The following is a 25611-nucleotide window of genomic DNA, read 5'->3' as shown; positions in this document are numbered from 1 at the left end:
ACAGATTCCAAGAGTTCTAGGTTAACTGGTCAAAATAAAACTGAAAAAAACAATTCGTGCGCTGCTTCAATAATTCAGAATCTTTCTTCCATACAGTAACTTATGAATTTGTCAATAAATATTTTAACAACATATTTCATAGCATTTATTTACTATATACAAGTTATTTCCAGATGAGTTGTGTTATTTAGCTCAAATACTTTATTGCCTGCTCTTTTAAGAGAGAGCTGAAATATTGGCTGTTTGAGGATCAGCTAAGGATCAAGGACAGAACTCTAGCTTTGAACAGAAACACAACAGGTCGTAAAAGATGCAATATTAAATAACTTTGCCTTATTCTGATTTAGGGGTCAGAGTGGGAATTCATATTAACACCTGTATTATCATTGATTTTGTATTAAATAGGCTCTTGGCATGAAACAGAGCTACGGGGAAGACAGCTTTCAGAACATTAACACAGATTGGCAAGGGAACAACCAGCCATTTTAGTTTAGGTAAGTAAAATAAAATCACTAAGTTTTTAAAAATTTATTAGAGAATAATCAGCACATAAACAATGAATTCTTATTACTGAGGACCAAACATCTAAAAAGAAAAAATAATCCATCAACTAATCAGTCAGTCATGCACATTTCTCCATAATGCAGATGAATTCACTGCCTGTAAAAAGACAGGAGGACAGAGAAGTCTGAATAAAACTTGAAATTTGTTTATGTACTCCAAAATCCCACCTCTAATCCAAATGAAAACTTAGAAATAACATAACATAACAACAAAAAAGCATATTCAAATCATTTTCAGTTCTTTCCTGTAGAACCAAAGCCATCTTCACCACGTTCTGTATCATCTAGCACCTGAAAGACATCAGTTAGGATAAGTTGGTTTAGTGTCTTAACTTGCATTTTGCTTCTATACAACAGATGTCTGTTGACTGTGAAAACTACAAAAAAACATTCCACATAAATGCATGCAAAGCATCAAGTTTTTCATTCAGGTTGCAATGCTACTATGCAGTTTTAACACTGAAAGTAGTTTTAAAGCAAAGTATTTATCTCTATCATAAATTTCAGCTTATATACAACTATTTGAAACTATTAATTATTGAAAATAGCAGAAATATTTTCTTCTGGCAACTTACTTGAACTTCTTCTAGCTCAGGATAGCAAATACGTTCACAGATGAGCTGGGCAATCCTATCCCCTTTTTTAACTGCAATGAAGTTCAAATATTTATTAGTTCCTTCAAAAAAGTGAACGATCAATACAAAGTTTAGACAATCCCCTTTCAAGAATATCAGCATGTACTAGTGGGAACACTTATTTGAAACTTAAGCAGATGTTAATAGTCCCAGAAAAATATAGGCTAAACTAAACTTAGTCCTTTCAAGGTGAAGTTTCAGCAGCAATACCAGCTCAAGGCAGCTCCCCTCATTTCTGCTGCCATGCTGTGGCATCTTAAGTGTCATTATGCATAAATACTGCAGAGATGGAGACACAGCTGTATGTGTAACGTGGCTTCTTTTGTAAGCTAGACACAGGAACTGATTTCTCTGGGGGGGAAAAAAAACCCAAACCGATACAAGGAAAACAAATTCTTACTAGTACCCAAGCTGGTTGACAGAACCTCCCTAAGAAGCTTGTACTGTGAAGTTCCAGAAAAGGCCTCAGAAACAGTGGTAATAGTGTAGCTGGGCCCTGAGGCTTAAAACTGACTGCAGACAGCCAGCATGATTAAGGGAAAATCACAGAAAATCGTATCTTTATTATTCATGTTTCCCAGGATCCTGGAGAAGTTTTTATCTCAAATACTTCTCAGCTATATCTTTTTTTTTTCTTTTTTGTGGAGCAAGAAAGAAATTTAATACAAAATTGGACTTCAGTACAGCTCATGAAAGCTCATCTAAGTAGGGGGGCTTTGTTTGTTTTGGGGTGGTGGTGGTGGTGTGTTTTTGGGGGTTTTGAGGGTGTTTGGGTTTTTTGCATCCTGACTAATTTGCTAGGAGTGGTATCTTTTCGTGTTTCTTTGACAGGACATTAAAGTTTTCATGGTTCTGTAAAGAAAAATGTTCTCAGCTAATTCTACCTGTTCATAGACTTTTAAAGAAAAATTAGTTTCTCATTTCCAGTCAGATGGCTGAAAACAGGCTCTGTGAGGCTTAACACACCTTCAAAACTCTCCTTGCCGAAGTTGAAGAGTACCACGCCAACATTTCCTCTGTAATCCTCATCAATAACACCAGCTATCATAAGAAAGAATGAAGAGGGATATACAGTTAATAAATGTTGTCAGTATATTAGATAAGTAGATTAAATAAGGTTTAGATTAGTAGAGGATTGCAGTATCTCATATTGACATTCTTCATACTACTTATGCACAATTAAACAATATATATGAAAATAATACCTAAAAATCCTCATCAATCTTGCACAAATAACTGAAAAACACCATCACATATCAAGCAGTGTTTTACCACTGTACTACTAATTTTAGTTGTAATACCCTATCTCAATCAAGACAGCTGGACTAAATTTAGGCTGCATTTGTTCTGCCAACTTCAGCTCTTTGAGTGTCAAGCAGAAATCTGTTCTTAACTCTAGCATTTTATTTGAGACCTATGGATTTTTGCACAGATCCAAATCTCAGGCAGCTTAACAGAACTAAAGCTTTAAGGAACTGATTGTTATTCAGCCATGTTTCAGTGTGAATACTGTAAAACAAGCCTGCTTTTATATAACTGTATTAACTACAGAGTTCAGGAGATTATCTACCAATATACATTAAAATAATAATACTCTTATTGAATTTAAACTATTTAAACCCAAATTTAATCATATTTTAATCATCATAATCATCTGCTGCTTTGGAGTTTTTGTCTCAGATAGAGGAAGCATATTTCCAGTAGAAAAACTGGAGTTTGGGGTTCCTTGTGGACCAAAGTATGTATTTAAGTCTACTTGCAGAAATAATTCAAAAACTAAAATTACATGTCATTGCAATACATTCCCAGACTCATACATACAAAGTACTACCTTTAGAGATTATAAACGCCAGAGGAAATTGTAGTGTGACTATACCTTGAAGTTTTAATGTTGAACCACAACGCACACACTTAAAACCAGAAAACTTAAGGTTTTTTTTTCTTAGTTTCTTCAGCTGTGTGAAAATAGTGCAGTACATATGGTCCAGTTACTGTACAACCTCTGCACTAGTTCTAGTGTGAAACAGGTTATTTATACAGGTCTCTTTCCCTGGTAATGTTATAGGCTAATCCAATCACATTCTGAACAGCTTCCTAATCAAGGTGCTGGTAACACTGGGGGTATCCCCTGAGTTCTGAAAATTCAGAATAACGTGCAATTCTTAAGTTAACTCAGTGGTTATTTAGCTGGGTGCAATTGCTTAAAGGGCCCCAACTACCTGAAAGAACATCGTAGAGAGGTTGGTGCTGGTCTCTTCTCACAGGTGATTAGCAACAGAACAAGAGGGAAAATCTGAACATAGATCATCCTGTTAAGCACTTCTGGTTGCCCTCTGGTATTTCCTAGTTTAACTTTCAGATTGCAAAGGCTATTACAGAGCATATTTTTTCATATAAGCAAAAAAACTGTTTTAGAAGTGTTGCTTTAAAAAACCACACTACACTAGACCACGTAAACTACATAGAGTCACAGGGGTGTAGAGAATCTCTGATTCCCAGCTCGGTGCTCTTTTGTATGTTACCCAGCAACACTTAAAAAAAACCTCACTGTAACAGACATGCAAGAATCAATTCTTATTTAAGGAAAAGCCTGAATAACACAAAGCTGGCACAGATGCGCCGCTTTAACCTCTGATATCAGAACTGTATCACAGGCACAGCCAGACTTTGATCTACCATAAAGCAGACAGAATAAACTAGTTCTGAGCAGCTCTAAATTATAATTGCTTTGCTTTTTGGTTGGCTTGGCCTCAGAAAGAGAAGGTGCCTAGAGTCACCCTTCCTAACGTGTAGACACAAGCCTATAAGCAAGTACAGGCTGAGTACCACTGTTCTAATACAACCAATAAACCACCACCAACAAAAAAAAACCCTAAAAACCCAAAAACCCCAAAACCTAGTGAAGATTAAAAGGCCTCAATTTTTCAGCACACTTTTTTTTTTTTTTTGTTATCTTCCATTATAACTCAAATTATAATGTGCTTGCAAAAAATCTGCTCCCTTGGCCACTCAGCACTTTTGAAGATACCCATTAGATGCATCTTCTTTATGTCATTACATGAGAAATGTAGGTTTTGGTTCTTACTACAATCTATTACCAGAAAAACCAATTGCTTAGGCTTTTAAGAGGCAGAAAACATTTTATTTAACTCAGAATTGTATTCTTGTACAATTAAAACAATGTAATACACATTTAGTGCTAAACTGCTGTTATTACAGCTGTGCTCAGAATAACTCCACAGTAAGCTTAGTGGTGAGAACTTCTGTGCAATGTAGATGCCATTTTATAATGCAATACTTAAAGAATCTGCCTGTGATCTGACCAGCTCCGCTGCAAAACTGGCATTGAAGTTTCAACATCATTTACTTCATGTTGCAGTTACTGGGATACGGGAAAAGGACAGTGAGGCTTTCATGAAGGCTTCTGATTAGAGCTATACCTATAATAATTGTTTTTGAAGACAAACCTGTGAATTTCTAATCAAGATTATTGAAAAGCTCAAAATATTTTAAAAAAACGACCCTTGTTCAATCTGTTGTTAGTACTGAACAAAAAAAAAAAAAGACAAGACTTGTAGAAGTTGGGATTTTAGTTTTGTTTCAAAAAAACTTTCAATTTTTAAATCAAAGACAAAGTTATGGGTTTAACTTTAATTTGCTTTACATAATTTGTTATATTTTTATCAGTAAACTAAAGCTCTTTTCATCCTAATAATCAGTTCTACCCACAGTAATGGTGTACTCTAGTGCATTCTATCATTCCCTCTGAATATCATTACTGTATTTTCTCTCTGTAAAAGAGTATCTCTATGTTCTTGATTTCCTTCATTCAGATCTAACACTAGACTGGAAAGAAACACACACAGATGTTTAGTCAAAATGGAGAAAGCAGAATGTAAAGTCACCTTTAAAGCCTAAACCAAAAAACTTCTATGCCAAGCTTTGCCTACAAAAGTAAGAGATGGTTATTCCTTAAAAAAAAAAAAGGTAGTGTTTTTATAATTCAGCAGGTTTTAAAACAACTTTGATGCACTGGTTCTCTGAGGTATTACTCAGTTATATCCTTCTGCCAGACTACCGATGAGGGGAGCATTACTTATTTACACATATCACAATGTGAAATAAAGGCACTTCTGCAATCAAGATTTACCAAGTCTTAGTAAAAAGAACAAAAATCTTACCACCAACATCTATGAAGTGCTTTGCAGCTAAACCAGAACGCGGTGCTAGAAAGCAAGAATTTTTCTGTAAGTATAATTATTTCTTTTAAAACTTACACAATATTTATAGGTTACATAGCGTGTTTGCACAGAGTGGTGGCAGCAAGAACTGTTTCCACAGTCTTTCTAAAATAAACATGATTTTACAGGAACTACTGTAAGTGTTAATGTATATATTAAACACAATAACAGCTGCTACAGGCTACAACAACATTGCAATCTTTAGGTGATATAAGCACATCTTTGTTTAGACCACCAATTGGAGACTAGGCTTCTCCAAGGAAGGCAGCTGGAGCAGACTAATCTTAGTTTATTTTTGGCAGCTACCATGGGTTTGGAATAATCTCGAAAGACTATTAGGCCAATCCATTCAAGTTATGATGGAACATAATATCTGGCAAGCAATTTACTAAAAAATATTATATACAGGAAAATTAAATGATGTGCAGCATTGTTTGTTGTGGGTTTTTTTAACTTGGCCTACTTTGAGGGGCTAAAATGTTACTCCCTTCAAAATTTTTATTTGTCTGGGGTAAGAGAAATGCATATGCTTTTAGATGAAAGGGCACAGCAAACTCTGATCACACTCTTCCACTGGAGTGGCTATTGCTTTTTTTACTTTAAGAATTTATAGATAATTCAGAAAAAGAATGCACAAAACACAAGAAAGTATCCTGTACAGGTTCTCTCAAGTATTCTGTCACAAAAAGTAGTCAAATTCTACTACGCTGGTACTCCAGGGTTAATTTTTAAACATCCAGGGGTCTACTTTCTGTACATCCACTACCTATTGGTCTTTGTGATTCAAATTCTGAAACTGCAGAGAAAAAATTAACTATTGCATAGCCTATAAAATTTTATGTAATTATGAAAATCTCTGCTAATCACCTCTGTCACTTGACATGCATCAAATGTATCTGACAAGAAATATCTTATTACAAGGCTTAATCACACAGCCATGTAACACCTTTTTTTGGTGTAGACTAATTCTGAAAGCTTTAGGCAGAATCTAAATGTGAAGATGGCGTCAAACCTGTTCTACAATGACTCTGCATCCCTTTTATAGCCTGTTTACTTACCTACTCGGCCATAGCATCCAGAAGGAAGTGCAATTTGAATGTCTGTTTTCACTACAGCCTTTTCCATGGGTGGTATCACACAGTCATAGGCACTACATTAAAAAAACCAATAGTTTATATAGAATATTTTGAAAATTTTCTTCTCTGTAACTTAAGGTCCAAAATGATCCAGAATTATTCTTGCTGGGCATTTAAACCATGGAATTTATACAGAAATATTTATGTGTTTGCAAAATCCAATGCAGATCCTAAACCACAAGATAAGCTAACGCCCCCAAAATGGCATTAAGATTTTGGTGTCAGATTCGACCAGCATAGTCTTAACATTGCTAGTTTTAATTTTTTTTTTTTAACTGATAAGACAAAAAATACAAGTTTAACTTTAAATTAACCATTAGGGGAGTGGGGTTGAGCAATTTTTGTGCAAAAGCAGAAACCTTAAGGATAATACACTCTTCTGATTAAGCTTTCTACAGCACATGAACTAGTTGTAATCAAAAATTATAATCTATGAACTTAAATTTCAGGCAACAGTGGGTTTTTTTCTGAGCAAGTCTTCGTGATTCACATGATTCTGTTGCAAACTAGAGAGATTTTAAGAACTTTCTGAAGCTACCCAACTGGAAACTTAATGAAGGGCAGCCGTGACAATACCACAGTGAAACCGTTCTACTTGTTTAAGGCAAGCATATCTTGGCCTTGATGAAGAACTGATTTTTTTTTTTTTTTTTAAACACTGGGAAGCACTGAACGGTTTTTTTATGAAACAAGACATTTTCCAGGTGTATAGTGCACCACAGGAAGAAGAAGATAATCAAACCTGGTCAGAGAAAAGAAATACAAAGGAAAAGTGTCAAGTGTGATGAAGCAAAGCTTCAGGAAGTCAGATAGGTGAAAGAAGATAAAGACTATAGGAGGAAGTCTGACAGGCAGAGGATGAAGGCTGATTAATTCTAAAAAAGGGAAGGTAGAGGAGGTCGCAGGGTGGTTCAGATGTAACTAGTGATTGTGTATGATCACAGAAGCACTATGCAAACAACCACAAGCCCTGCTGCAGATATTCCTGAACAGTGAAACAAGAACAAAACCTTTGAACAGTGGTTATTATCACTCCAGCAAACCAAACCCTGAGTCTGTACAGCAACCTGCAGGGTTTCCAGCTGGGGAGCATTATCAGACTGCCACAACTTCCTCCGGCAGGCAGCACCCGATAGCAAAGGGAAAGCAAATAAGCATCAGCGCGGGCAGGGAGAGCCCACATGCGCTACCATTTTTATTTTTTTTTCTCAATAGGAAGGCAGCTAGTCAAAATGCTGGTGCCAGCTGCAACTCAGGCTGACCTGTCAAGCCTGACTTTCGGCCAACGGCCGCACTGCTGCTTGATGAAATCGGTGCTGCAGCGCGACTGGGCCACAGCTCTCTGCAAACGGAGAGGGATGGAGGAGCAAGGCGCTACCGAAGGGGCCAGCTCTGGCCTTCTACTGCGGCGCCGGCGAGCCTCTCCGGGGGCTCCGCTCGGCAGGACCTGCCTCACGGCGGCCCCTCTCGGCGCCGAGCCCCGGCTCCTGCCCCGGCGGCGGCGCCTCACCTGTACAGATCGTAGCCCGCAGCCCGAGCAGAGCCCCTGGAGGGGGTGGAGGCGTTCTCGGAGAGCTTCGCGAAGCGGAGCCGTTGCGTGGGCTCCTCGGGCACTGAGCCCCTCTGCCTCTTGCTGGGGGACGGCTGCAGGGCGGCGGCGGCGGAGGGCATGGCTGAGCGGGGACGGGAAGGTGAGAGACCGGCTCTGAGGGGAAGAGCGAAAAGCCCGCGAAAACCGGCACGGCCCACGGCCGGCGGAAACAGGGGGGAACCGCTCCGCCCCGGCCGCGCTCGGCGCCCCGGCACCCCGCCCCGCTGAGAATGGCCTCGCCCGGCTCCTCCCGGCAGCGAACCCCCCCGCTCCCCGCCGAGGGGCCCCTGGCGGCGCGGGGCCGCGCTCCGTGGCGGCGCGCCCGTAGCCCCTCTGGGTGACGGCCGGGCAGTGCGCGGCGCCCCCGACCCCCCCCCGCCGCCCCCTTACTGCGCCCGCGGGGGTGCAGGAGCCGCCCGAGGCGCCGGGCCAGCATGGCGCCGTCTCCGGGCGGGAAGCGCGCCGCCCTCCGCCCGCCCGGCGCTGCCTGCCGCCGGCCGCTGGTACCAGGCTGCCGGGGCGGGGGGCGGCGGCGGCCCCCTCTCGCCCGGCCCGGGCCGTACCTGCCATGCGGCGCGGCCCAGCCCCTCCGCCAGCGGCCCGGTGCCGCGGGACGCGCCGGTGGCTGCGCCGCGGGGCGGCGGCCGGACCCCGCCGGCCTCTCCGCGTTGCCGGGGGACGCGATTGCGGCTGCACGGGCGGCGGGCGGGGCCGGGGCCCGCGGCGGGCAGGGGGGTCCCCGGCTCTTCCCGCTGCCTCGGGGGCGCCGCCGCCCCCCGCCCCGCTCCTAAAAGCGGAAATTGTCAGGCAGCGGCGGGAGCGGTCGCCTTAGGAGAGATCCGCTCCCCCTCCCCGTTGAGGCTGTGGGTAGGGACGTTTATCAGTGCTCCGCTCGTCTTGTTCTTCTGGCTCAGAGCAGAATGCTCTCATGATTTCGCCGTCTTTGACACTGGTACTCACCGCCCTCTTGCCATCCCATCTATGACAGCCCTCAGTGAATTCCCCCCTAGTTCTTTGTGCGGTGGGCTGGCAGCGGTGCCCGTTGGATTCACGGTTGCAACACTTGGCCTTGACCACTGATGGATGGATTTTTCTCCGTGCAAAATAGCTACAGACTCTTGGAGTTCTGTTTGCTGGTCTAAATTTTGTCAAACAACCGTTCTCTGTGACTTCTTAAAGATCAAAGCGTATTGCGATTGTCTCTTTGCTATGTTACATTTTATAAACGCAGCCAGATGGCAGTGAAACCATTGCTACACGTTGCAGTCCAACTGTGGAAAATATTTTGAAGAATGCTGCAGTCTGGGGTTTCTTTTGTTGCTGTTTAGCACTTTCAGTCTTAATAGTATGCACTGCTTGAATGGGAATGTGTATGTATCAAAGACCTATGTGAAAAAGCTACTTAGAATATTTGATGACTTCTGATGTGAGCCATCCACAAACTGGAAGTTTATAAGACTTTAAGCTGTATCAAATGGATATATAATTATAAATGGTTATTTATACAAGCAGAACATTATAGAGGTTACAACTGCATCTTGCATTATAGTGTAGAAAAGGACTAATTTTATCAATGGTTTGGCCTGGTGAGACAGGTTGGGTTCTAAACTGCTTCCAAAGCAGCCTGAAAGTCCATGAATAATAGACAAGAGGACTCATCCAAACATATTATCAAGGAGAAAGGCCTCAGCCAAGCGACGCTTCTTTCTCCAGATCTTTACAAGGAAAAAACCCTGTGCTTTAAGTCTGGGCAGGTTTGCCTTGGTTCTGGGAATGTGCCGGTTGCTCAGTAGATGGTTGGTCAACATTCCTGCATTCTTGCCTGTTGATTAGTGCTGCTCTCCGTTGGGCATTTCCTCCTGACTTTGAAAAAAAATAGCGAGATAAACTGAAATTATCTGCCTTTTAACTAGATTGAGAGTAGGAGTGGAGGCTGCTTTGTTGTACACAGAAAGAAACATAGAGCTGCTTTCAGGGATAATAATCCCTAAAATTCTCCCCACTGAAGCTTTGGTGTTAGTGTATTTTTATCAGAAGAAAACTGTGGATTTAAAAGAGAGATTCCCCACCCAGGCTCACTTAGAACAGCTGTCTCTCACAGTGATTAAGGTTTGTAATTTAAAAGGCTGCTGTGAGGGTGTTTATTTGTAATGAAACTCTATATTTGATTGTGTGCTCTGCTGTCCAGTGTGGGGGCTGTGGAATTTTGACATTGCTTTTTACTCTGTTCCAGAACAACCTCAGTGTTTTATTTTGTTCAAAATTGAATTTCCTCTGATGAAGTTTCAGCAGTGGCATGACTGTGGGTTATTGCTCTTATTATTTGTGGAGAATGTGAGCTAAAAGTTGCTGTATATGTTTGTTGTTGCACAGCTATGTTTCCATTTTTCTTAGCAGAGTCAAGTTCCCTCAGCAGCACTGGCCATGTAGTCTCGATGGGCTACATAGCTGCCGAGGGGCTGTGCCAACCGGGTACCAGAATGAATAGATGTTTAAACAGTGCTCTGATGTGTGCCGAACAGCACTGTTATAAACCCTTGATTTTCCTCACCTGTTACTTGAGGGCTGAGTGACTCGTTTGGCAAACAGCAGCCACACTTTAAGGGTTCATTGCCCTTCTGACAAAAGTTACAATCCGGTAGCAGGGGAGAGACAACAGGATCTCAGAGTGATCCTGAGTCACTTTATTGAAGTCCAATGACTGTCAAATAACCTGAGGCAGCAGCTTGAGGGAGACCACTGAACTTCAAGTTGAAGAGGCTTAGGGTTACTCAAATGCTGTTCTTCCAGCTTTGCTAAGTCAGGGACCTCTAGGGGAGGCGACAAACAGGTATGGGGGTGTTGTTACATGAGTCAGTAATAGCTAAAACTCTATAGCTGTTTGCCCTGTATCCACAACTTCAGTGCTGTGTTACCTGTTGCCACCTCTGTTACTTGTAAACTACTAAACAGTTGCTGAAAATTCTGTTGGCTTAAAGAAGATCTGGAAATACCACATGGACTCATAGAAGAAGAGGGAAAAGATCATGAATGTCTGTGTTTTCTGAGAATGAAGGGCAGCCTGTCATATTTTGCCTAGCCAGGAAGGCTTTTTGGTAGGACTTTTTTTCAAAGATGTCATGACAATTGCAGAGGTTTAAGACTGGTGAAATTTGCTATAGGTGTGCCTGGAGCTTTGTGCTTTGTGATTATGATGATGAAGTGGAGAACTCTTCACAAGCCCTGGTCCTCATGGGGGACTTCAACCACCCTGGTGTCTGCTGGAGGGACAGCACAGCAGGACATAAGCGATCCAGGAGGTTCCTGGAATGCGCTGATGATAACTTCCTTCTCCAAGTGATGGAGGAGCCGACAGGGAGAGGTGCTGTGCTGGGCCTTGTTCTCACCAACAAGGAGGGACTGGTGGGGAGTGTGAAGCTCAAGGGCAGCCTTGGCTGCAGTGACCATGAAATGGTGGAGTTCAGGATCCTTAAGGTAGAGAAGAGGGCACACAGCAAGCTTGCTACCCTGGACCTCAGGAGAGCAGACTCTGACCTCTTCAGGGATCTGCTTGTCAGAGTACCATAGGATAAAGCCCTGGAGGGAAGAGGGGCCCAAGAAAGCTGGTTAATACTGAAGGATCACCTCCTCCAAGCTCAGGAGCGATGCATCCTGACAAAGAGGAGGTCAGGTAAGAACACCAGGAAGCCTGCACAGATGGACCAGGAGCTCCTGAACAAGCTCAAACACAAGAAGGAAGTCTACAGAGGGTGGAAGCAAGGACAGACAGCCTGGGGAGAATACAGAGAAACTGTCCAGGTAGCCAGGGATCAGGTTAGGAAGGCCAAAGCCCTGATAGAATTAAATCTGGCCATGAACATCAAGGGCAACAAAAAAAGCTTCCGTAGGTATGCTGGTGATAGAAGGAAGACTAGGGAAAACATGGGCCCTCTCTGGAAGGAAACGGGAGACTTGGTCTCCCGGGATATGGAGGAGGCTGAGGTACTCAGTAACGATTTTGCCTCAGTCTTCACCAGCCAGTGGTCCAGCCATGCCATCCAAGATGTAGAGGGTAAAGCTGGGGATTGGGAGAATGAAGAACCACCCACTGTAGGAGAAGATCAGGTTCGAGACCATCTAAGGAACCTGAAGGTGCACAAGTCCATGGGACCTGATGAGATGCATCCAGGGGTCCTGAGGGAAGTGGCAGATGAGGTGGTGAAGCCACTGTCCATCATATTTATTTGAGAAGTTGTGACAGTCTGATGAAGTTCTGGCTTACTGGAAAAGGGGAAACATAACCCCCATTTTTAAAAAGGGAAACAAAGAGCACCCAGGGTGCTACAGGACAGTCAGTCTCTGTGCCTGACAAAATCATGGAGTGATCCTCCTGGAAACTGCTCTGGGACACATGGAAAATAAGGAGGTGGTTGGTGACAGCCAACGTGGCTTCACAAGGGTGAATCATGCCTGACAGCTTTGGTGGCCTTCTACGGTGAGGTTACAGTGTTGGTGGGTAAGGGAAGAGCAACCGACATCATCTGCCTGGACTTGTGCAAAGCATCTGACACTGTCCCACACAACATCCTTGTCTCTGAACTGGAGAGACATGGATGTGACAGATGGAGCACTCGGTGGAGAAGGAATTGGCTGGATGGTCGCGCTCAAAGAGTTGTGGTGAGCAGCTCGATGTCCCGTGGAGAGCGGTGACGAGTGGCGTCCTCAGGGGTCGGGGCTGGGTCCAGAGGAGGCCACGAAGATGCTCAGGGGACTGGAGCACTCCCCTGTGAGGACAGGCTGGAGAGTTGGGGGTGTTCAACCTGGAGAGAAGGCTTCCTTCTAATGGCCTTCCAGTACTTAAAGGGAGCTACAGGAAAGGTGGGGAGAGTCTCTATCAGTGGGTGTAGGGATAGGACAATGAGTAATGTTTTTAAACTGAAAGGGGGTGGATTTCGTTCAGATATTAGAAAAAAATTCTTTATTATGAGGGTGATGAGGCCCTGGCCCAGGTTGCCCAGAGCAGTTGTGGCTGCCCCCTCCCTGGCAGGGTTCAAGGCCAGGTTGGACGGGGCTTTGGGCAACCTGGGCTAGTGGAAGGTATCCCTGCCCATGGCAGGGGAGTGGAACTGGATGATCTTTAAGGTCCCTTTCAACCCAAACCATTCCATGATTCTATGAACTCGTTTGGGTGTGAAGTAGGATAGCAGCATGAGTTTAGGACTGTGGGGCTTGAGCATTTGCAGCTCTTTATCTTCAGAATGTGGTGCCTATTTGGTTAGGCAGCTTTTCTACTTGCACTGTTTGGTTTCTGATTCAGAAATAAAATTAATAAAAAAACAAAACCGCCTAAAACTAATCTCTGTTGGGAACTGAAAATACAGTGAAAGGCACAACTTTGGAAGAATGCTGTTCTGGAGCACTAGGTAGGGACACCAATTACCATTCCGAAACACTATGCCCTAGGGCTATGTGATCAGGATGGACAACTTGCTAGCTGTTGTAAAAAGATTTAAGGAAAATGTATTCTCTGAACTGTGATAAAATGCATTCTGTGATACCTGTTGAAGCTCCACTAACATTAGGAGGGAAAGGTAATATTCACTAATGAGAGGAGCAGTAGTGAACCATTTTAACAGGCCCTGAGGCACAAGCTTAGCTTTGCAGGATGCCTAGACTTTTGAAGAATACTCAAAACATTCTTTGTTCTTGCTTCACAGAGTTGATCTTTTCACAGGTTAATGTCCCTGGTCACCTTATCTATGCTTGCCTTAGTTGTTGCTGAACAAATCGACCCTAGATTGTAGAAACCTGCAGAGTTGGTAGTGTGATAAAAGCTTGAAATGTGCTAGACAGTTTTAGAGCCGTAGTTTTTCTAGAGATGTTAAACTTGTAATTAGAATTCAGTTGCTAACATGGTGATTAAAATTCAGCAGTTGTTTTATGCATAATTTATGTAAAAGAGGAAGTATCTGTTACAGAGCGAGAAAGGAGGTAGGTGGACTAACAAAATCTTCCAATCGAAGTTGCAATTTAAGATAGTCCACAATTAGTATGCTCTCCAAATCGGTCAGGGACACATTTCAGAAATCATGGTGAGGAGCAAGAAATAGAAGCTCCTAGGAAACTGCTGTGTTGAAATTACTTGTGAATTTGTGGAAATAACACTTCCAGGTAGTTAAGCACTGTTGCGTCTAGAGTTTGTGCTGCTCGTTATAAATCCCATAGCTTTGTTGTGTGGATGCATCTTCTAATTAATCACTGTAGCCTAAGCAAGGCATTTTAGATAAATGTGTATGTTAATCCTTAGTTTTTGATGGCTGTTCATTTAGAAATGTACCTCTTGGGATTTATTGTTGCAGTGCCCACAGAGCTGTGTTTGTTTGCAAAAAGAATTGAAAGTGCAATTAGCTGGTTCATATTGTGCTCCTTCTCTTTTTGGATCTGCTTAGGTCCCCCAGATCAGTTTGGGTCAATGTTCCCTGTAGACTGAGAATTACAGTATTTGGGAATATTTAGGAATCAGTCCTCACTCAAGTAGATAAATGAAGGGCCCAATGCAGGTGTGTCATTCCCCCAGGTCCTTCCATAGATTGTGGTAAGAAACACTGAAGGCTTAAGTGGAGCCTTCCTAAAAGCTCTTTTTCTCTGCATTGACTGTCCGGGTACTACTATACATGCAGATTATACCCGTTTGGTGTCTGAAGTGAGGTGGAAAAGACGGTGGCCATTACAGTTCTACAAAGGTGGAAAGACCTGGTGGCACGTAACAAGCTCTGGTATCGTTGCTGACATGGTTGTGAAGGATGAGAATGATCTCCCTGTTTTGCAGGTGCAGAATGTGAGGTTTGGTTTGCTCACAGCTGTGCGGGAAGCCTAGTATATCTAGGAAACTCATATATCTGTGTCATGCAGTTAAACTGCAAAATGATCCTTCAGCCTGGTTGTAAATGTGTAAGAAGCAGCGAAGGAAGAACGTTATGAGAAAATAGCAGTATTTCATATCCTGCCATTAATAGATGGAGAAAATAAAACATGGATTATGGGGCTACATTACCAGTTTCTGCTGAATTGCTGCTGTTGAACTTGGAAAAATGTGAATATCAAATATTCATCATTTTTTGTGATGGAGTACTAGACCTTCTGTAAGTTAAATTCTAATAATTCAAGCAAAGATGGAAGCTGAGGCCTGCTTTAAAGTAAACATTTAGTGAAATTCAGGGTCCCCTGGCTTTCCTGGGGCTTAGAATTCAGTTGATCTCTGTAAAGTTGCAGAACTACAATAATTAAATTAGCTGCGTTCCTTAATGGTCTTTAATTTAAATAATGTTTATACATAGGATATAGCTTTCCTCATTAAAAAGAGAAGCTGCTTTTATTGTCAGCTGAAATTATAAAGTGCTATAATGTTGCAGAATAGTAAATAGAAAAATTACACAGCTTAATGGATTTCCTTTATTTTAAGTTAGTGTATAATGAATATTATTTAGAAAGTCTAAAAATAAGAGAAATATTTTATATAAATCAAAAAATAAGGCATTCAACTCAGCTAATGGAGGTTTTGTTTTTTCTGATCACATAAATCATTGTACGTGTTATCCCAAAGTATAATGTCAGATTGTATTAACCCTAACATTCATAGCAAAATTTGCCAGAATATTTAGTATTTCACTAATTTCTTTGTGAAATTTACTTACCACATTTAATTATTGCAATCATACATTCAATTCCATGTCAGAGCTTGAAAATTCATTATCAAGTCTTGTCATATAGAGTCTATATTTTTAAATATATAACTTTTTTGTTTGTCAGTTAATTAGAAGCATTTGAATTAATATAAATTAGCAGAACAATTTAGGTAAAAGCATCTTCTGCATGCATAGGTCTTAATTTGGCAATATTATAATTAAACAGCATCACAGGTACTCTACTTGCATTATATCAGTTTATGACTTTGAACTGATGGATTCCATACAGGTTTTCTTCTCTCCCCCACGTTGGTGCATTTCACTGTAATCCTGTCTATTAATCATCTATGACAGTGCAATTTGAAAGAAGTATTTATTTATAGATTTGATGCTTTTTGTATTGTAGTGGTTAATTTCTGCTTTCTAGACTAAGTATAAAAAGCATTTTCAATACCTTACAAAATTAGTGGATTTTTTTCCCTTGTGTGTTCAAAATATTTGCTGTTTCATGTGATATATATATATACCCCACATGAGACATACATATATACACACACATATATATAGGTAGATTTTCCTTCTTTTGCCTGTACTGGAGTGTAACGCCAGCAGGGACCATTTACTTTTTTTTTTTTTTTTTTTGTCTAATTCTTCACTGTGTTGCTTTGGATTTTTGAAAAATTTTCTGTCGATTAGTTATGTTTTAGATCTGTATTAGATAAATGTGTCTTTAATAAATCACTGCCATTAAAAATGTAGGTGTTGAAATCAAGCAAGGGATATTCTAGGCACTGTTGTTTTCCTAAGAATAGAAAGTCAGTACGTTTTTGTGGTTTCCCCTGACCATTAAGACTGGAGGAAGGTTCTTGGAGAGAATTTCTAGCCAAGCCATATACAGGTAGTCAGATACTACTCCTTTTCTTGCCACTGGAAGGCTCCTGTTTAGACAGAGAGAAAAATAAAATGAAGATTATGAAGATGGGAGTAGCCTTGATAACATGCATCTCACTAAATATTAAGTAGAAAAAAATCAACTGTTCATATACAACTCTGTTCATAATTAGACTACCTGATTGTTTTAATCTTCTAAAGCACAAAGCTACCATTAGGCCTTAGTCTTGCAAACTCTTGCTCACCTCGTTAGTGCCATTAACATGGCTAATTGTACTGGACATGGACTGCTTGTGGTTGTAACCTTGAACTGGTAAAGCATTTTCAGGGTCAAAATACCCACGCATAATACAATTTTTAAAAAGGATAAAAATACAGTACATGCACAGTTTTGCAGTCCATCAGCTTATTTTCTGATCTGTAATTACTGTGAGATGGGAGTTTTAAAGTATGGGTCAATTTATGGTAAACATTACCTGATCAACCCTTTTTTGGACACTCAATTAATAGAGCTAAAGCGGTTTATCTGTGCATCACAAATACTAAATAATTTATTGAAGCTATGTATAAAAAATGTGGCTCTGACTAAAAATTGGTTCTGAAAATGATGCTTTTTTAAAAAAAAAAAATTTTATTGGTGGCCTCTTTATACAGTTGCATCATCCTTACTCAGTTTTACATAGTTCCAAATAGATCTTGACTAAGTCCATTTACTGTGTGCAAACCTGCAGAATCCTTTCCCTAACTTTGAGTTGTTAATTCAGGGAAGAGAAAGGAAAATGTATATTTTCTACAGGTGAGTAAGCAGGTGTAACACTCAACATGTAGATTTGGATGTGAAGATTACATTTTTGACACTTTTTCATGAGTAGAGCTTTGTTTTAAGCTATGAAGAACTACTAGGAAAGATTAATATTCAGTGTTGTCCCAGAGAACCATCAGTCCAGATGCAAGTTCTTCAAAAAGTACTTAAAAGATTATTTTTGCCCTCAATAAATTAACCCAAGTGTTTCTGTTGCTCTAGTCCAGAATCCCTTTACACTTTATTCTCCAAGTTAGAACCAAAATCTTGCAACTCACAGGACAATGAGGTTAGCTGCCCTTGAATGTTCTTGTAGGAGTTCATTCAGACGGACTTGGCGGTAACTCTGATTAAAACAAAACGGGGGAAAAGAAAAAAAATCAGTTAGGTCAGTGATCCTCAGTTCTGGTGCCTTACGGACTTCTGCACTGCACATTGCCCACAAGATTTTTTGCTGTTGCTTTGGCAACATTGAAAGCCAGGTCTGCTCTGTGGGCCGGAGTGATAGAGGTGGCAAAGTATGAGGCTAAGCTGATGCTTCTTGCTTAGTATAGTTATGTGGGGCCAGAGTTGTTCACCACTGTGTAAGATTTCCTGGAGATGGGGATTATTTTTGTACCGACACAGTACCAGAGCTGTCTCAGACATAGTTTTTAAGTATTTCTTTGGCTATGGAGTATAGGAACTGTACAGAACCTCTTTTGTGCTACTGTTTGATGGTGGTTAATGTATTCATTCATCTGTTTTGTAAGTGTCCAGCTGCCACGCTGGTAGGGCCCAATGTCCGTGTGTAAATGAGCAGCTTGCCAGAAATTCGCCTCCTACAGAAGACCAGGAGTCTGGAGTAAGACTTGGCTGCTTTATATATTGTGTATTTATATGGATTTTTACAAATGGCATACATGATTGTTACTTTGAGATTCAACCAAGATTACTCTATGGTCAGGCTCAGGTCCTCAAAATTTTTATAATTTAACACAAGTCATAGGGAACAAGAGACCAGGGCAGGTTTGTGTACAGGGAAATTGCATCATGGGAGATAGATGTATCTTAACTGGTCTTATATATTATTCTCTCTTTCCCTGGAGAAGAGAAAAAGCTGGGGTTTTTTCCATTCAGACCTTAAATTTTCCTGCTTTACAGAAATTTTGCTGTTCTTTTAGACATGTTATATAGGTAAGAATCCTTACAATTTAGCTAGTTGTTATCTCATGAGAGTCATTCTATAACATCACCCTTTATCTGTGCTGCCAGGTTTCTCTCTCTTGAATTTTAAATGTGTTCTAATGTCCTCCGTAAAATTCCCAGGACTGCCTTACTTCTGAAGATAAGGGGCATGTCTTTCCAGGTGTGTAAGCTAAACTTTTTGTTGCTGAACTTATTTTATAGAGAGATTTGGCATTTTCATATTGCTGACTGCTTTCAACCTGTGGGGTTTTTTTCCTGGTTCCTTAGTTGGTGACCTAGACAAGACCAAGCTTAATCACGTATTTTTTTTCCTGTTGTATCCTCACTGGATCTGCACACAAGTGTGTATGTCTGGGGTTATATTCCTGTTGTCTTTTATACTGAGATGTTCTAAGGACTCCGACTCCCAAGTGTTGATGATTTATGCCGAGAGTACTTCAAAAGTTTTCTGCCCACAGCTGACTACCATAACTTTATGCTGGTTAATCTGTGAAAAGGGTAATACAATGAGCAGTCGGTCTGCTTCCCAGCCACTGGAGTCAGTAGTATAGTGTGTTATCTTAAATCACCATTGATTTCAGCTTATGTTAATATGTCAGGCTGTGACCTTTAGCGCCTCTGGGCTCAGACTCACAATCCTTGCTCTGCTGAGGAAGTTAGCAGCACCATAAAGTGGAGATAACTAAACTCTCAGTGCACTCAGGTTAATCCAACAGGAACCATAAATAAAATTGGTAGATTAATTCTCTGTGAGTTAGAGGAGAACTTGTCTCTTAAGGGTGGAAGAGTTTGCAGTATCCTTTCAGCACTGGCGTGATGAAGCCTGGCAGTTCATCACTAAAAAAGGTATGTTCTGACAAAATTAAAATGCAGCCCAGGCTCTAATTCACCCAGTGGATCAGCCAACATCAGCCTTAGAGGGTCTCTGTACTGTGTGAGAACTCCTGGTTGTAGGCAGGTTTAGTCTTCACTCTGCCATTGAGGTAAGAATCAGTGTTGAATCTTGCCTTTGGAAAAATTCCTAGAGCCAGCTGTAGGGTCTGAATTCAGTTCTAAATTTCCCAAAGTGGTGAATGTCTGGAACTGCACTCTAGGAGGTTCAAGCTGTAAAACATCAGAGCCATTTAATAAACCTCTCAGCAGATCTTGTTAGCTCGGGCTCAGTGCAGTACTGTGTGGCTTCTGGTTCAGAGGTGGTTTTCATCTGACGGGCTCTGATACGGGCAGAGCTTCTCATCAGCCTGGAAAATACTGTGTAAACATGCCAAGGTCTTACGGAGTGCTGAATAATGCACACCTCTGCAGTGTTTACAATATAAATCCAATTTGTAAATATCAAATACAGGTTTGTACATATCATGTTTCTAATTCCGTATCTGGTATTTCACATTTTCTTACTAATCACTTCAAACATCTGGAGTGTAAGAAAAGGCACAGATGTAAAGAGGTAGGCAAGGCTTTACCTTCTCCTTGAATGCTTCCAGCTCTGCATCTGTAATTTTCCATGGAGTCTCTCGCTTTAATTTCTCAGCAGTTGTTATATCTTTGCAGCTTTCATGGAGGCGATATGGTTCAATCATCTCTTCAAAGAATTTCCAGCTGAAACAGGAATTACAAAGGAGGCCTTGCTGCAGGGTATGAACTCACTAACTTATTTCAGACGCTGTGTATGGCAGGCCCCACTGACTATAATAGTAGCTGAAAAACATGCAAAATCTTTAACTATTCTTTGCTACATTGTGCCCCAAGTTATATCCCTGCCGCTTCAATATGTTGGGGTTATTTGAGGATAATTAAACACTGCATTTGGCCTATTATAGTTGCAGAGAATTTTCTGTATTTTCCTGGTTGTAGCAAAAATAATGAAATGATTTCTACTGTAACTCCAAACTGCAGTAGATTGGTTACTAATGTTAACAATGAATATGGCTTTCCTCATAAATACTGAGCTTTTATTATTGTTATTGCATTAGCTGGAGCAATCACCTGACTGATACAGTTTCACTCTTAGAGTTTTAATGAAATAGAGAAACAGATACACATCTCCTGTGGCAAGAGACTTAAAGAAATGCAGTATTTTGTTTTGCTATAGGGGGGCTCAGATTTGTGTTAGTTTCCCAACTTTTCCACAGTTTTCCTCTCTAAATTTCACTTTGTTTCTGGAAGCTTTTGACTGTCGTCATCTGGAGAAGCTTATTGTTCTTCTGTACTTCCCTGCTTGCCCCTTTGTTGAAAGTTTCTATCATCCCACAGAGACATCAGGGAGTTTCTTCTATATTAATGTAAGTGAATTTGTATGAGCACTTTATGCTGACAGGCCTCGCTGTGAAGCGAAGCAGGAAGCTGGGCACAGGTTGGACTTGGCTATATGGCAAAAGTCAAGAGGTGGGTTAAAGGCTGTGACATGCAGCATTTAATGTTGCTGTTGTTAAGTTGCCAGAGAGTTTGTCAACATCCTTAGTGTCTGTTTCAGTATGTAAAATAGTGATAATCTAATTATTAGGGAAATAAATGGGATGCCTAGCTGGGAGAGAGATACAGTGGTCTGGCAAGTGTCTGGCACAATATTCACTTGTTCTGTTCAGATAGTGCTGATGCAGCAAATGTCTTTGGGTTTTATGTTAATGACAGATACAAATGCTTTTTGATAGCTTTTATTAATGTAAAATCACTGCATAGTACCAGAAAAAAAGAGGAGTGTTCTGCACTGTTCTTTGTATAATTAAAAAACATTAACCGAGAGATCAAGAGGGCACTAATATGTGACTTTAGGAATCTAGTAATAAAATCTTTATGTTCTTTAATTGCTGAAAATCTCTAATGCACTGTGGAAACACTGGTGGATGTAATATTGTTTTTACAAAGTTATGTGTGTGTAGAGAAATGGAACACAGAATGATTAAGAGACTAAACTGAGATTGCACTTGAACTCAGAGGAAAGGCTTTGGGTGGACGAGCCCTTTGACTATGAAACAGGTGTGGACCTATCAAGAGGGGAGTAAGAGACGGGATGGAAGAGAGCATAGCAAGGTCTGAACATTTTCAGAGGATCTTTAAGGCCAAGAACAATATTGTCAATTGAGTTAGGATTCACTTTTTCCCTGAGCAACCTGCTATATACTTTTGTCTACATGAAGCAGAAGAAATAGGTGTTTTCTACAGAAATATGTTTTAGAAAGCAAGGGCTTGAAGATTTTTTTATTTTTTTTTTTTTAGCTAATACAGCTGGAGGTGGAGCTTCCTGAGCAACTGTTTTACCAACTTCCTAACCTCTGCCTAGGAGCATTAAATCTGTGGGTAAGTTAGTTTTTAAAAACACTGAACCTTCATTATATTTGAGTGGTAGGGGACTATTATAATATTTTCCTCATGGGAAATGAGAAGTGTGCTTATGTTTGGCCAGAAGAATATTAAGTTTATGAATTCATGGTAAAACCCAGAAGGCTGAGCTGGCAGAAGTGGTAAGTTTATAAGAGAACTGTGACTGACTGAATAATATGATGAAGGGAATTCTATTGCAATCTAAACAGATATGAAAAGCCATCATAAAATGTCTGTTAAATTTAGTGGCTCAAAACTATGGTATGTAATTAGTCTTTACTAAAATTAAGTCTTATCATTACAGCATAGAGAAAAAGACTGCCTATGCTTTTGATCCTTTGAACTGTGATAGTTAAAAGGTTCTTTTCCTGCCTTAGGTGCTTAGAATATGATTGCACTAAAGTGACAATGTTATTCTTTGTGGTGTGTTTTGGGGGTTTTTTAATCCTCAACATAAAAGAAACAGGCTCCTGATAAAGGCCAGCTGCTAAATAATGGATTTTGGTAATGTTTCTTACCTCTCTTTGTTGGGCTTTATATTGATATCACAAATGATATTAATATCAGCGAATTTTATTCTGAATTTGCTTAGAAGTGAAGCCATCCTGAAAACAAAAGAGAGAACATTTTATCACTATATTTCTGAGTGCATTGCATCAAAGACCACTTATAAATGAGTTAAGATATCAAATGCAGTTGTCTCATTATCTTTAACTATATGACAAATTACTTTAAATGCTTTAGTGTTTCAGTTTCCAATTACAGAACTGGATTGATGTGATTGCTGTAGTATAATTCATTTAACTGATGATCGATGAAAATCACAAAAAATGGAAATTAATAGCAGACAGAGGGAAGGGTGTTTACATTTTTGGGAAAAATGGTGCTTCAGGTATTTGCAAAGACTTGAATTATAAAGGGAATGTATTCAAAATACAGTAGGACAGAATTCTCCAATACTTAGAGCAGACTTTTGTTCTATTATCACCAGAACTCTATGCATGGAGTATGTACAATACTGGTAGTGTACGTGTTGGTGAAAATTTGATCCAGAATGTTAATGTGCAATACTTAATCTTTTTCATTTATGCATTTATATTGCTCTACTCACATGTTGTCTTTAGGTGAAAATTTGATCCAGAATGTTAATGTGCAATACTTAATCTTTTTCATTTATGCATTTATATTGCTCTACTCACATGTTGTCTTTAGGTGAAAATTTGATCCAGAATGTTGATGTGCAATACTTAATCTTTTTCATTTATGCATTTATATTGCTCTACTCACATGTTGTCTTTAGCTATTTTCATAGAGAAAATACTTTGCTTTTCTCCCCCAATTAGCAGGAGGAATAGTTTATAGCTTTGTGTGTTTGTGCTGAGGTTAAAGAGGTTAGTTAGGTCAGTTTTGCCTTCAGTTGAAGCGTGGTTGGGAACTAGTATCTTCCCTCCCCCCCCCCCCTTTTTTTTTTTTTTTTTTTTTGTATGTAAGCTTTGGAATTTGAAAAGGTCAGAAAGTTCCTAGGAGCAAACCGTGATAGAAATACATATTTGCTTTGCTTATGACCTGAGAATTTACCTGTTCTTTTTTTTATATAAGAACAACATACTGCTTATATAAATCTTCATGTCCCTTGGGGCAATCCTTGTTTTGAACACCAGAAGAGCAAACTCTCAACTTCTGTGGAAAGGTTTTAGTATTTGGGGAATTACATGTCCAGATAAATTTAATTTAAATATAAATTTAATTTCTGAGTTGGAAATAAAGTGAATGAAATAGTCCTTGGATGTTGTTGCATTAGATCTACCTAGGGAATGGAATAGCCACCAGGCCTCTGGATTTGCATCTTTAAAGGCTTCTGTGTGTAGTGGGTAGAATATGCTGTTGAGGAAAGCTAGTGTTTAGGTAGAAATACATACCCATATTGGAGACAAGCTAGGTCATTGTCAACTGTACTGAGTATGCTGTTCACTCTGGCTTTTGTAGGACAAGCAGTGTATACAGGTGCCAGAACTGCCTCTGTGAGGATCTGTCCTGTTTTGACAAATGCCATTTGATGTCAAAACCTCCTCCTTCCTCTCAACGGAAATTTGGTGACGTGAGTGCTTAGATGCAGGAGCTGACTGCAGTCCTGAACAGCCAAGCCTGGGCATACTCTGGACAGAGAGCAGAGAACACTTCCCTGCAGGTTCTTGAGCAGCTGTAAGGCTTTACCCAATGATAAGAGTAGTTTGTACAAACATTTCTGAATCTCTTCTACAGAAGTATGTTGTCTTTAGGGTAATCCTTAAAACTGACGGAACCACAGTCTTAAAGTTTATTAACTTGCTCTTTAACTTCTTTACATTTTACCACGGTTAATCACATTTATGTGAGCTATCTGTCTATGGTATTTGCATATGAGAAGCTTCATGTGCAATTTCACTTACTGTTAACTGGACAATCTAATGTAAATCCCATAAAACTAATTATATTCTCATTACAGAGTGCAGACCGCTGCTCTTAGAGAAGGGAATATGAGCTATTAATGGGGAAAATTGCTGGATGTGAGTTTCCCTTGGTAATCACCATTTACACTGAGCCTTGAGGGCTATGCCATAAGCTCAACACCTTTCTATCAAATACATCCGTTTTTTTCATACTGCCCACTGTACAACAAACCAGTTCTGCTGAGAAATTCTCAGCTTCCTTCTATATATGCATTATATTCAGCATCAGTTCAAACTCTTTAAACAGTGAGACCAATATAGTTATATTTACACTAGTTTTTCTTCTTCAATCCTGTTGACTTTTCCTCCAGTGAATATCCTTAATTTGCAATTTTTCCACTTCTTCCTGATAGTTAGAATGTAAGGAATTAGGATTGTTAGACCTGGAAGAACATATAAAATTGCAGGAAGATCAAATTAGTACATTGTGTGGTAAAAACTCCATCCTTCACTTCAGCAGTGTTGGACGTAAATTAATCTTTAAAACATTTAAGCCAGACAGAAAATGGACTACGTTAGTTTAAAAGAAAACAGTTTTGTGCAAGTTCCCAAGTCTGTCTTTATATTTGGTAACACAGAAATCTCTCTCCCTGCGGTTCTCACTCAAATTCCTTACCGCCATCATCGAACAGCCACCAAATGTCAATTGTTCCTTTGCCTTGCTTCTTTTTAAATTGAGTGCTGGCTTCTAGCAGCTTCTGATTGAATTCACCCACATGCATTGACTGCATTGTGTTAATGGTGCTTCCTGTAATGAGAACGAAAAAATGTGAAAGGATTTCTGACAAGTGAGGCAACTAGTAGCTTTAGGGAGCCAAGTAGAGAGAAAACTTCAGGAAAATGAACTGTTTCTGACATAACTTCTATACTTTAAATCTGAAAAAAATTACAGCGCAGATGCTGTGGACTTTTAATATACCAATACACACAGAAACCAAAGCTTATGTAATACTTCATCCCTGGATTATAACATCTTGAAAAGGGTTATCTGACTATTTGTTCTCTGGATCTTTCTAGTTAACCTAAAATTCACTGGGGCCTTAAAAAGCAATTGGGAAATGTCTGATAGATTTTTTAGAAGTAAATGGCA

At 40.2% G+C, this 25611-nt stretch overlaps 2 protein-coding genes across 3 annotated transcripts in view; both read right to left on the bottom strand.

Moving 5' to 3' along the window:
* Window positions 1-513: 513 nt before the first annotated feature.
* On the bottom strand, window positions 514-9200 carry DUT (deoxyuridine triphosphatase). Of its 2 annotated transcripts, none has more exons than XM_074916754.1 (7): window positions 8730-9200; window positions 8086-8248; window positions 6498-6589; window positions 5380-5424; window positions 2165-2239; window positions 1139-1209; window positions 514-854 (listed from the first exon to the last, which is right to left on the bottom strand). In XM_074916754.1, the coding sequence occupies exons 1-7, from the start codon at window positions 8734-8736 to the stop codon at window positions 798-800; spliced, it is 510 nt and encodes a 169-aa protein (XP_074772855.1). In that variant the 5' UTR covers window positions 8737-9200; the 3' UTR covers window positions 514-797. The 2 variants fall into 2 exon arrangements, with proteins under 2 accessions (XP_074772855.1, XP_074772854.1); XM_074916753.1 differs by lacking the exon at window positions 8730-9200 and adding an exon at window positions 8557-8658.
* A 7350-nt stretch (window positions 9201-16550) lies between these two features.
* The window catches only part of SLC12A1 (solute carrier family 12 member 1), a 47293-nt gene continuing 38232 nt past the window's right edge, over window positions 16551-25611 (bottom strand). Inside the window, exons 21-26 of the mRNA XM_074916747.1 lie at window positions 25138-25269; window positions 24793-24904; window positions 22551-22637; window positions 20175-20310; window positions 17802-17869; window positions 16551-16768 (exon numbers count right to left, since the gene is read on the bottom strand). Coding sequence (XP_074772848.1) covers window positions 16633-16768; window positions 17802-17869; window positions 20175-20310; window positions 22551-22637; window positions 24793-24904; window positions 25138-25269 — 671 coding nt within the window. The 3' untranslated portion in view covers window positions 16551-16632. The remainder of the gene's footprint in view (window positions 16769-17801; window positions 17870-20174; window positions 20311-22550; window positions 22638-24792; window positions 24905-25137; window positions 25270-25611) is intronic.

This window comes from Athene noctua, chromosome 13 (genome assembly GCF_965140245.1).
Source record: "Athene noctua chromosome 13, bAthNoc1.hap1.1, whole genome shotgun sequence".
Taxonomy (NCBI): domain Eukaryota; kingdom Metazoa; phylum Chordata; class Aves; order Strigiformes; family Strigidae; genus Athene; species Athene noctua.
This window is presented reverse-complemented; position numbering and strand designations above follow the sequence as displayed.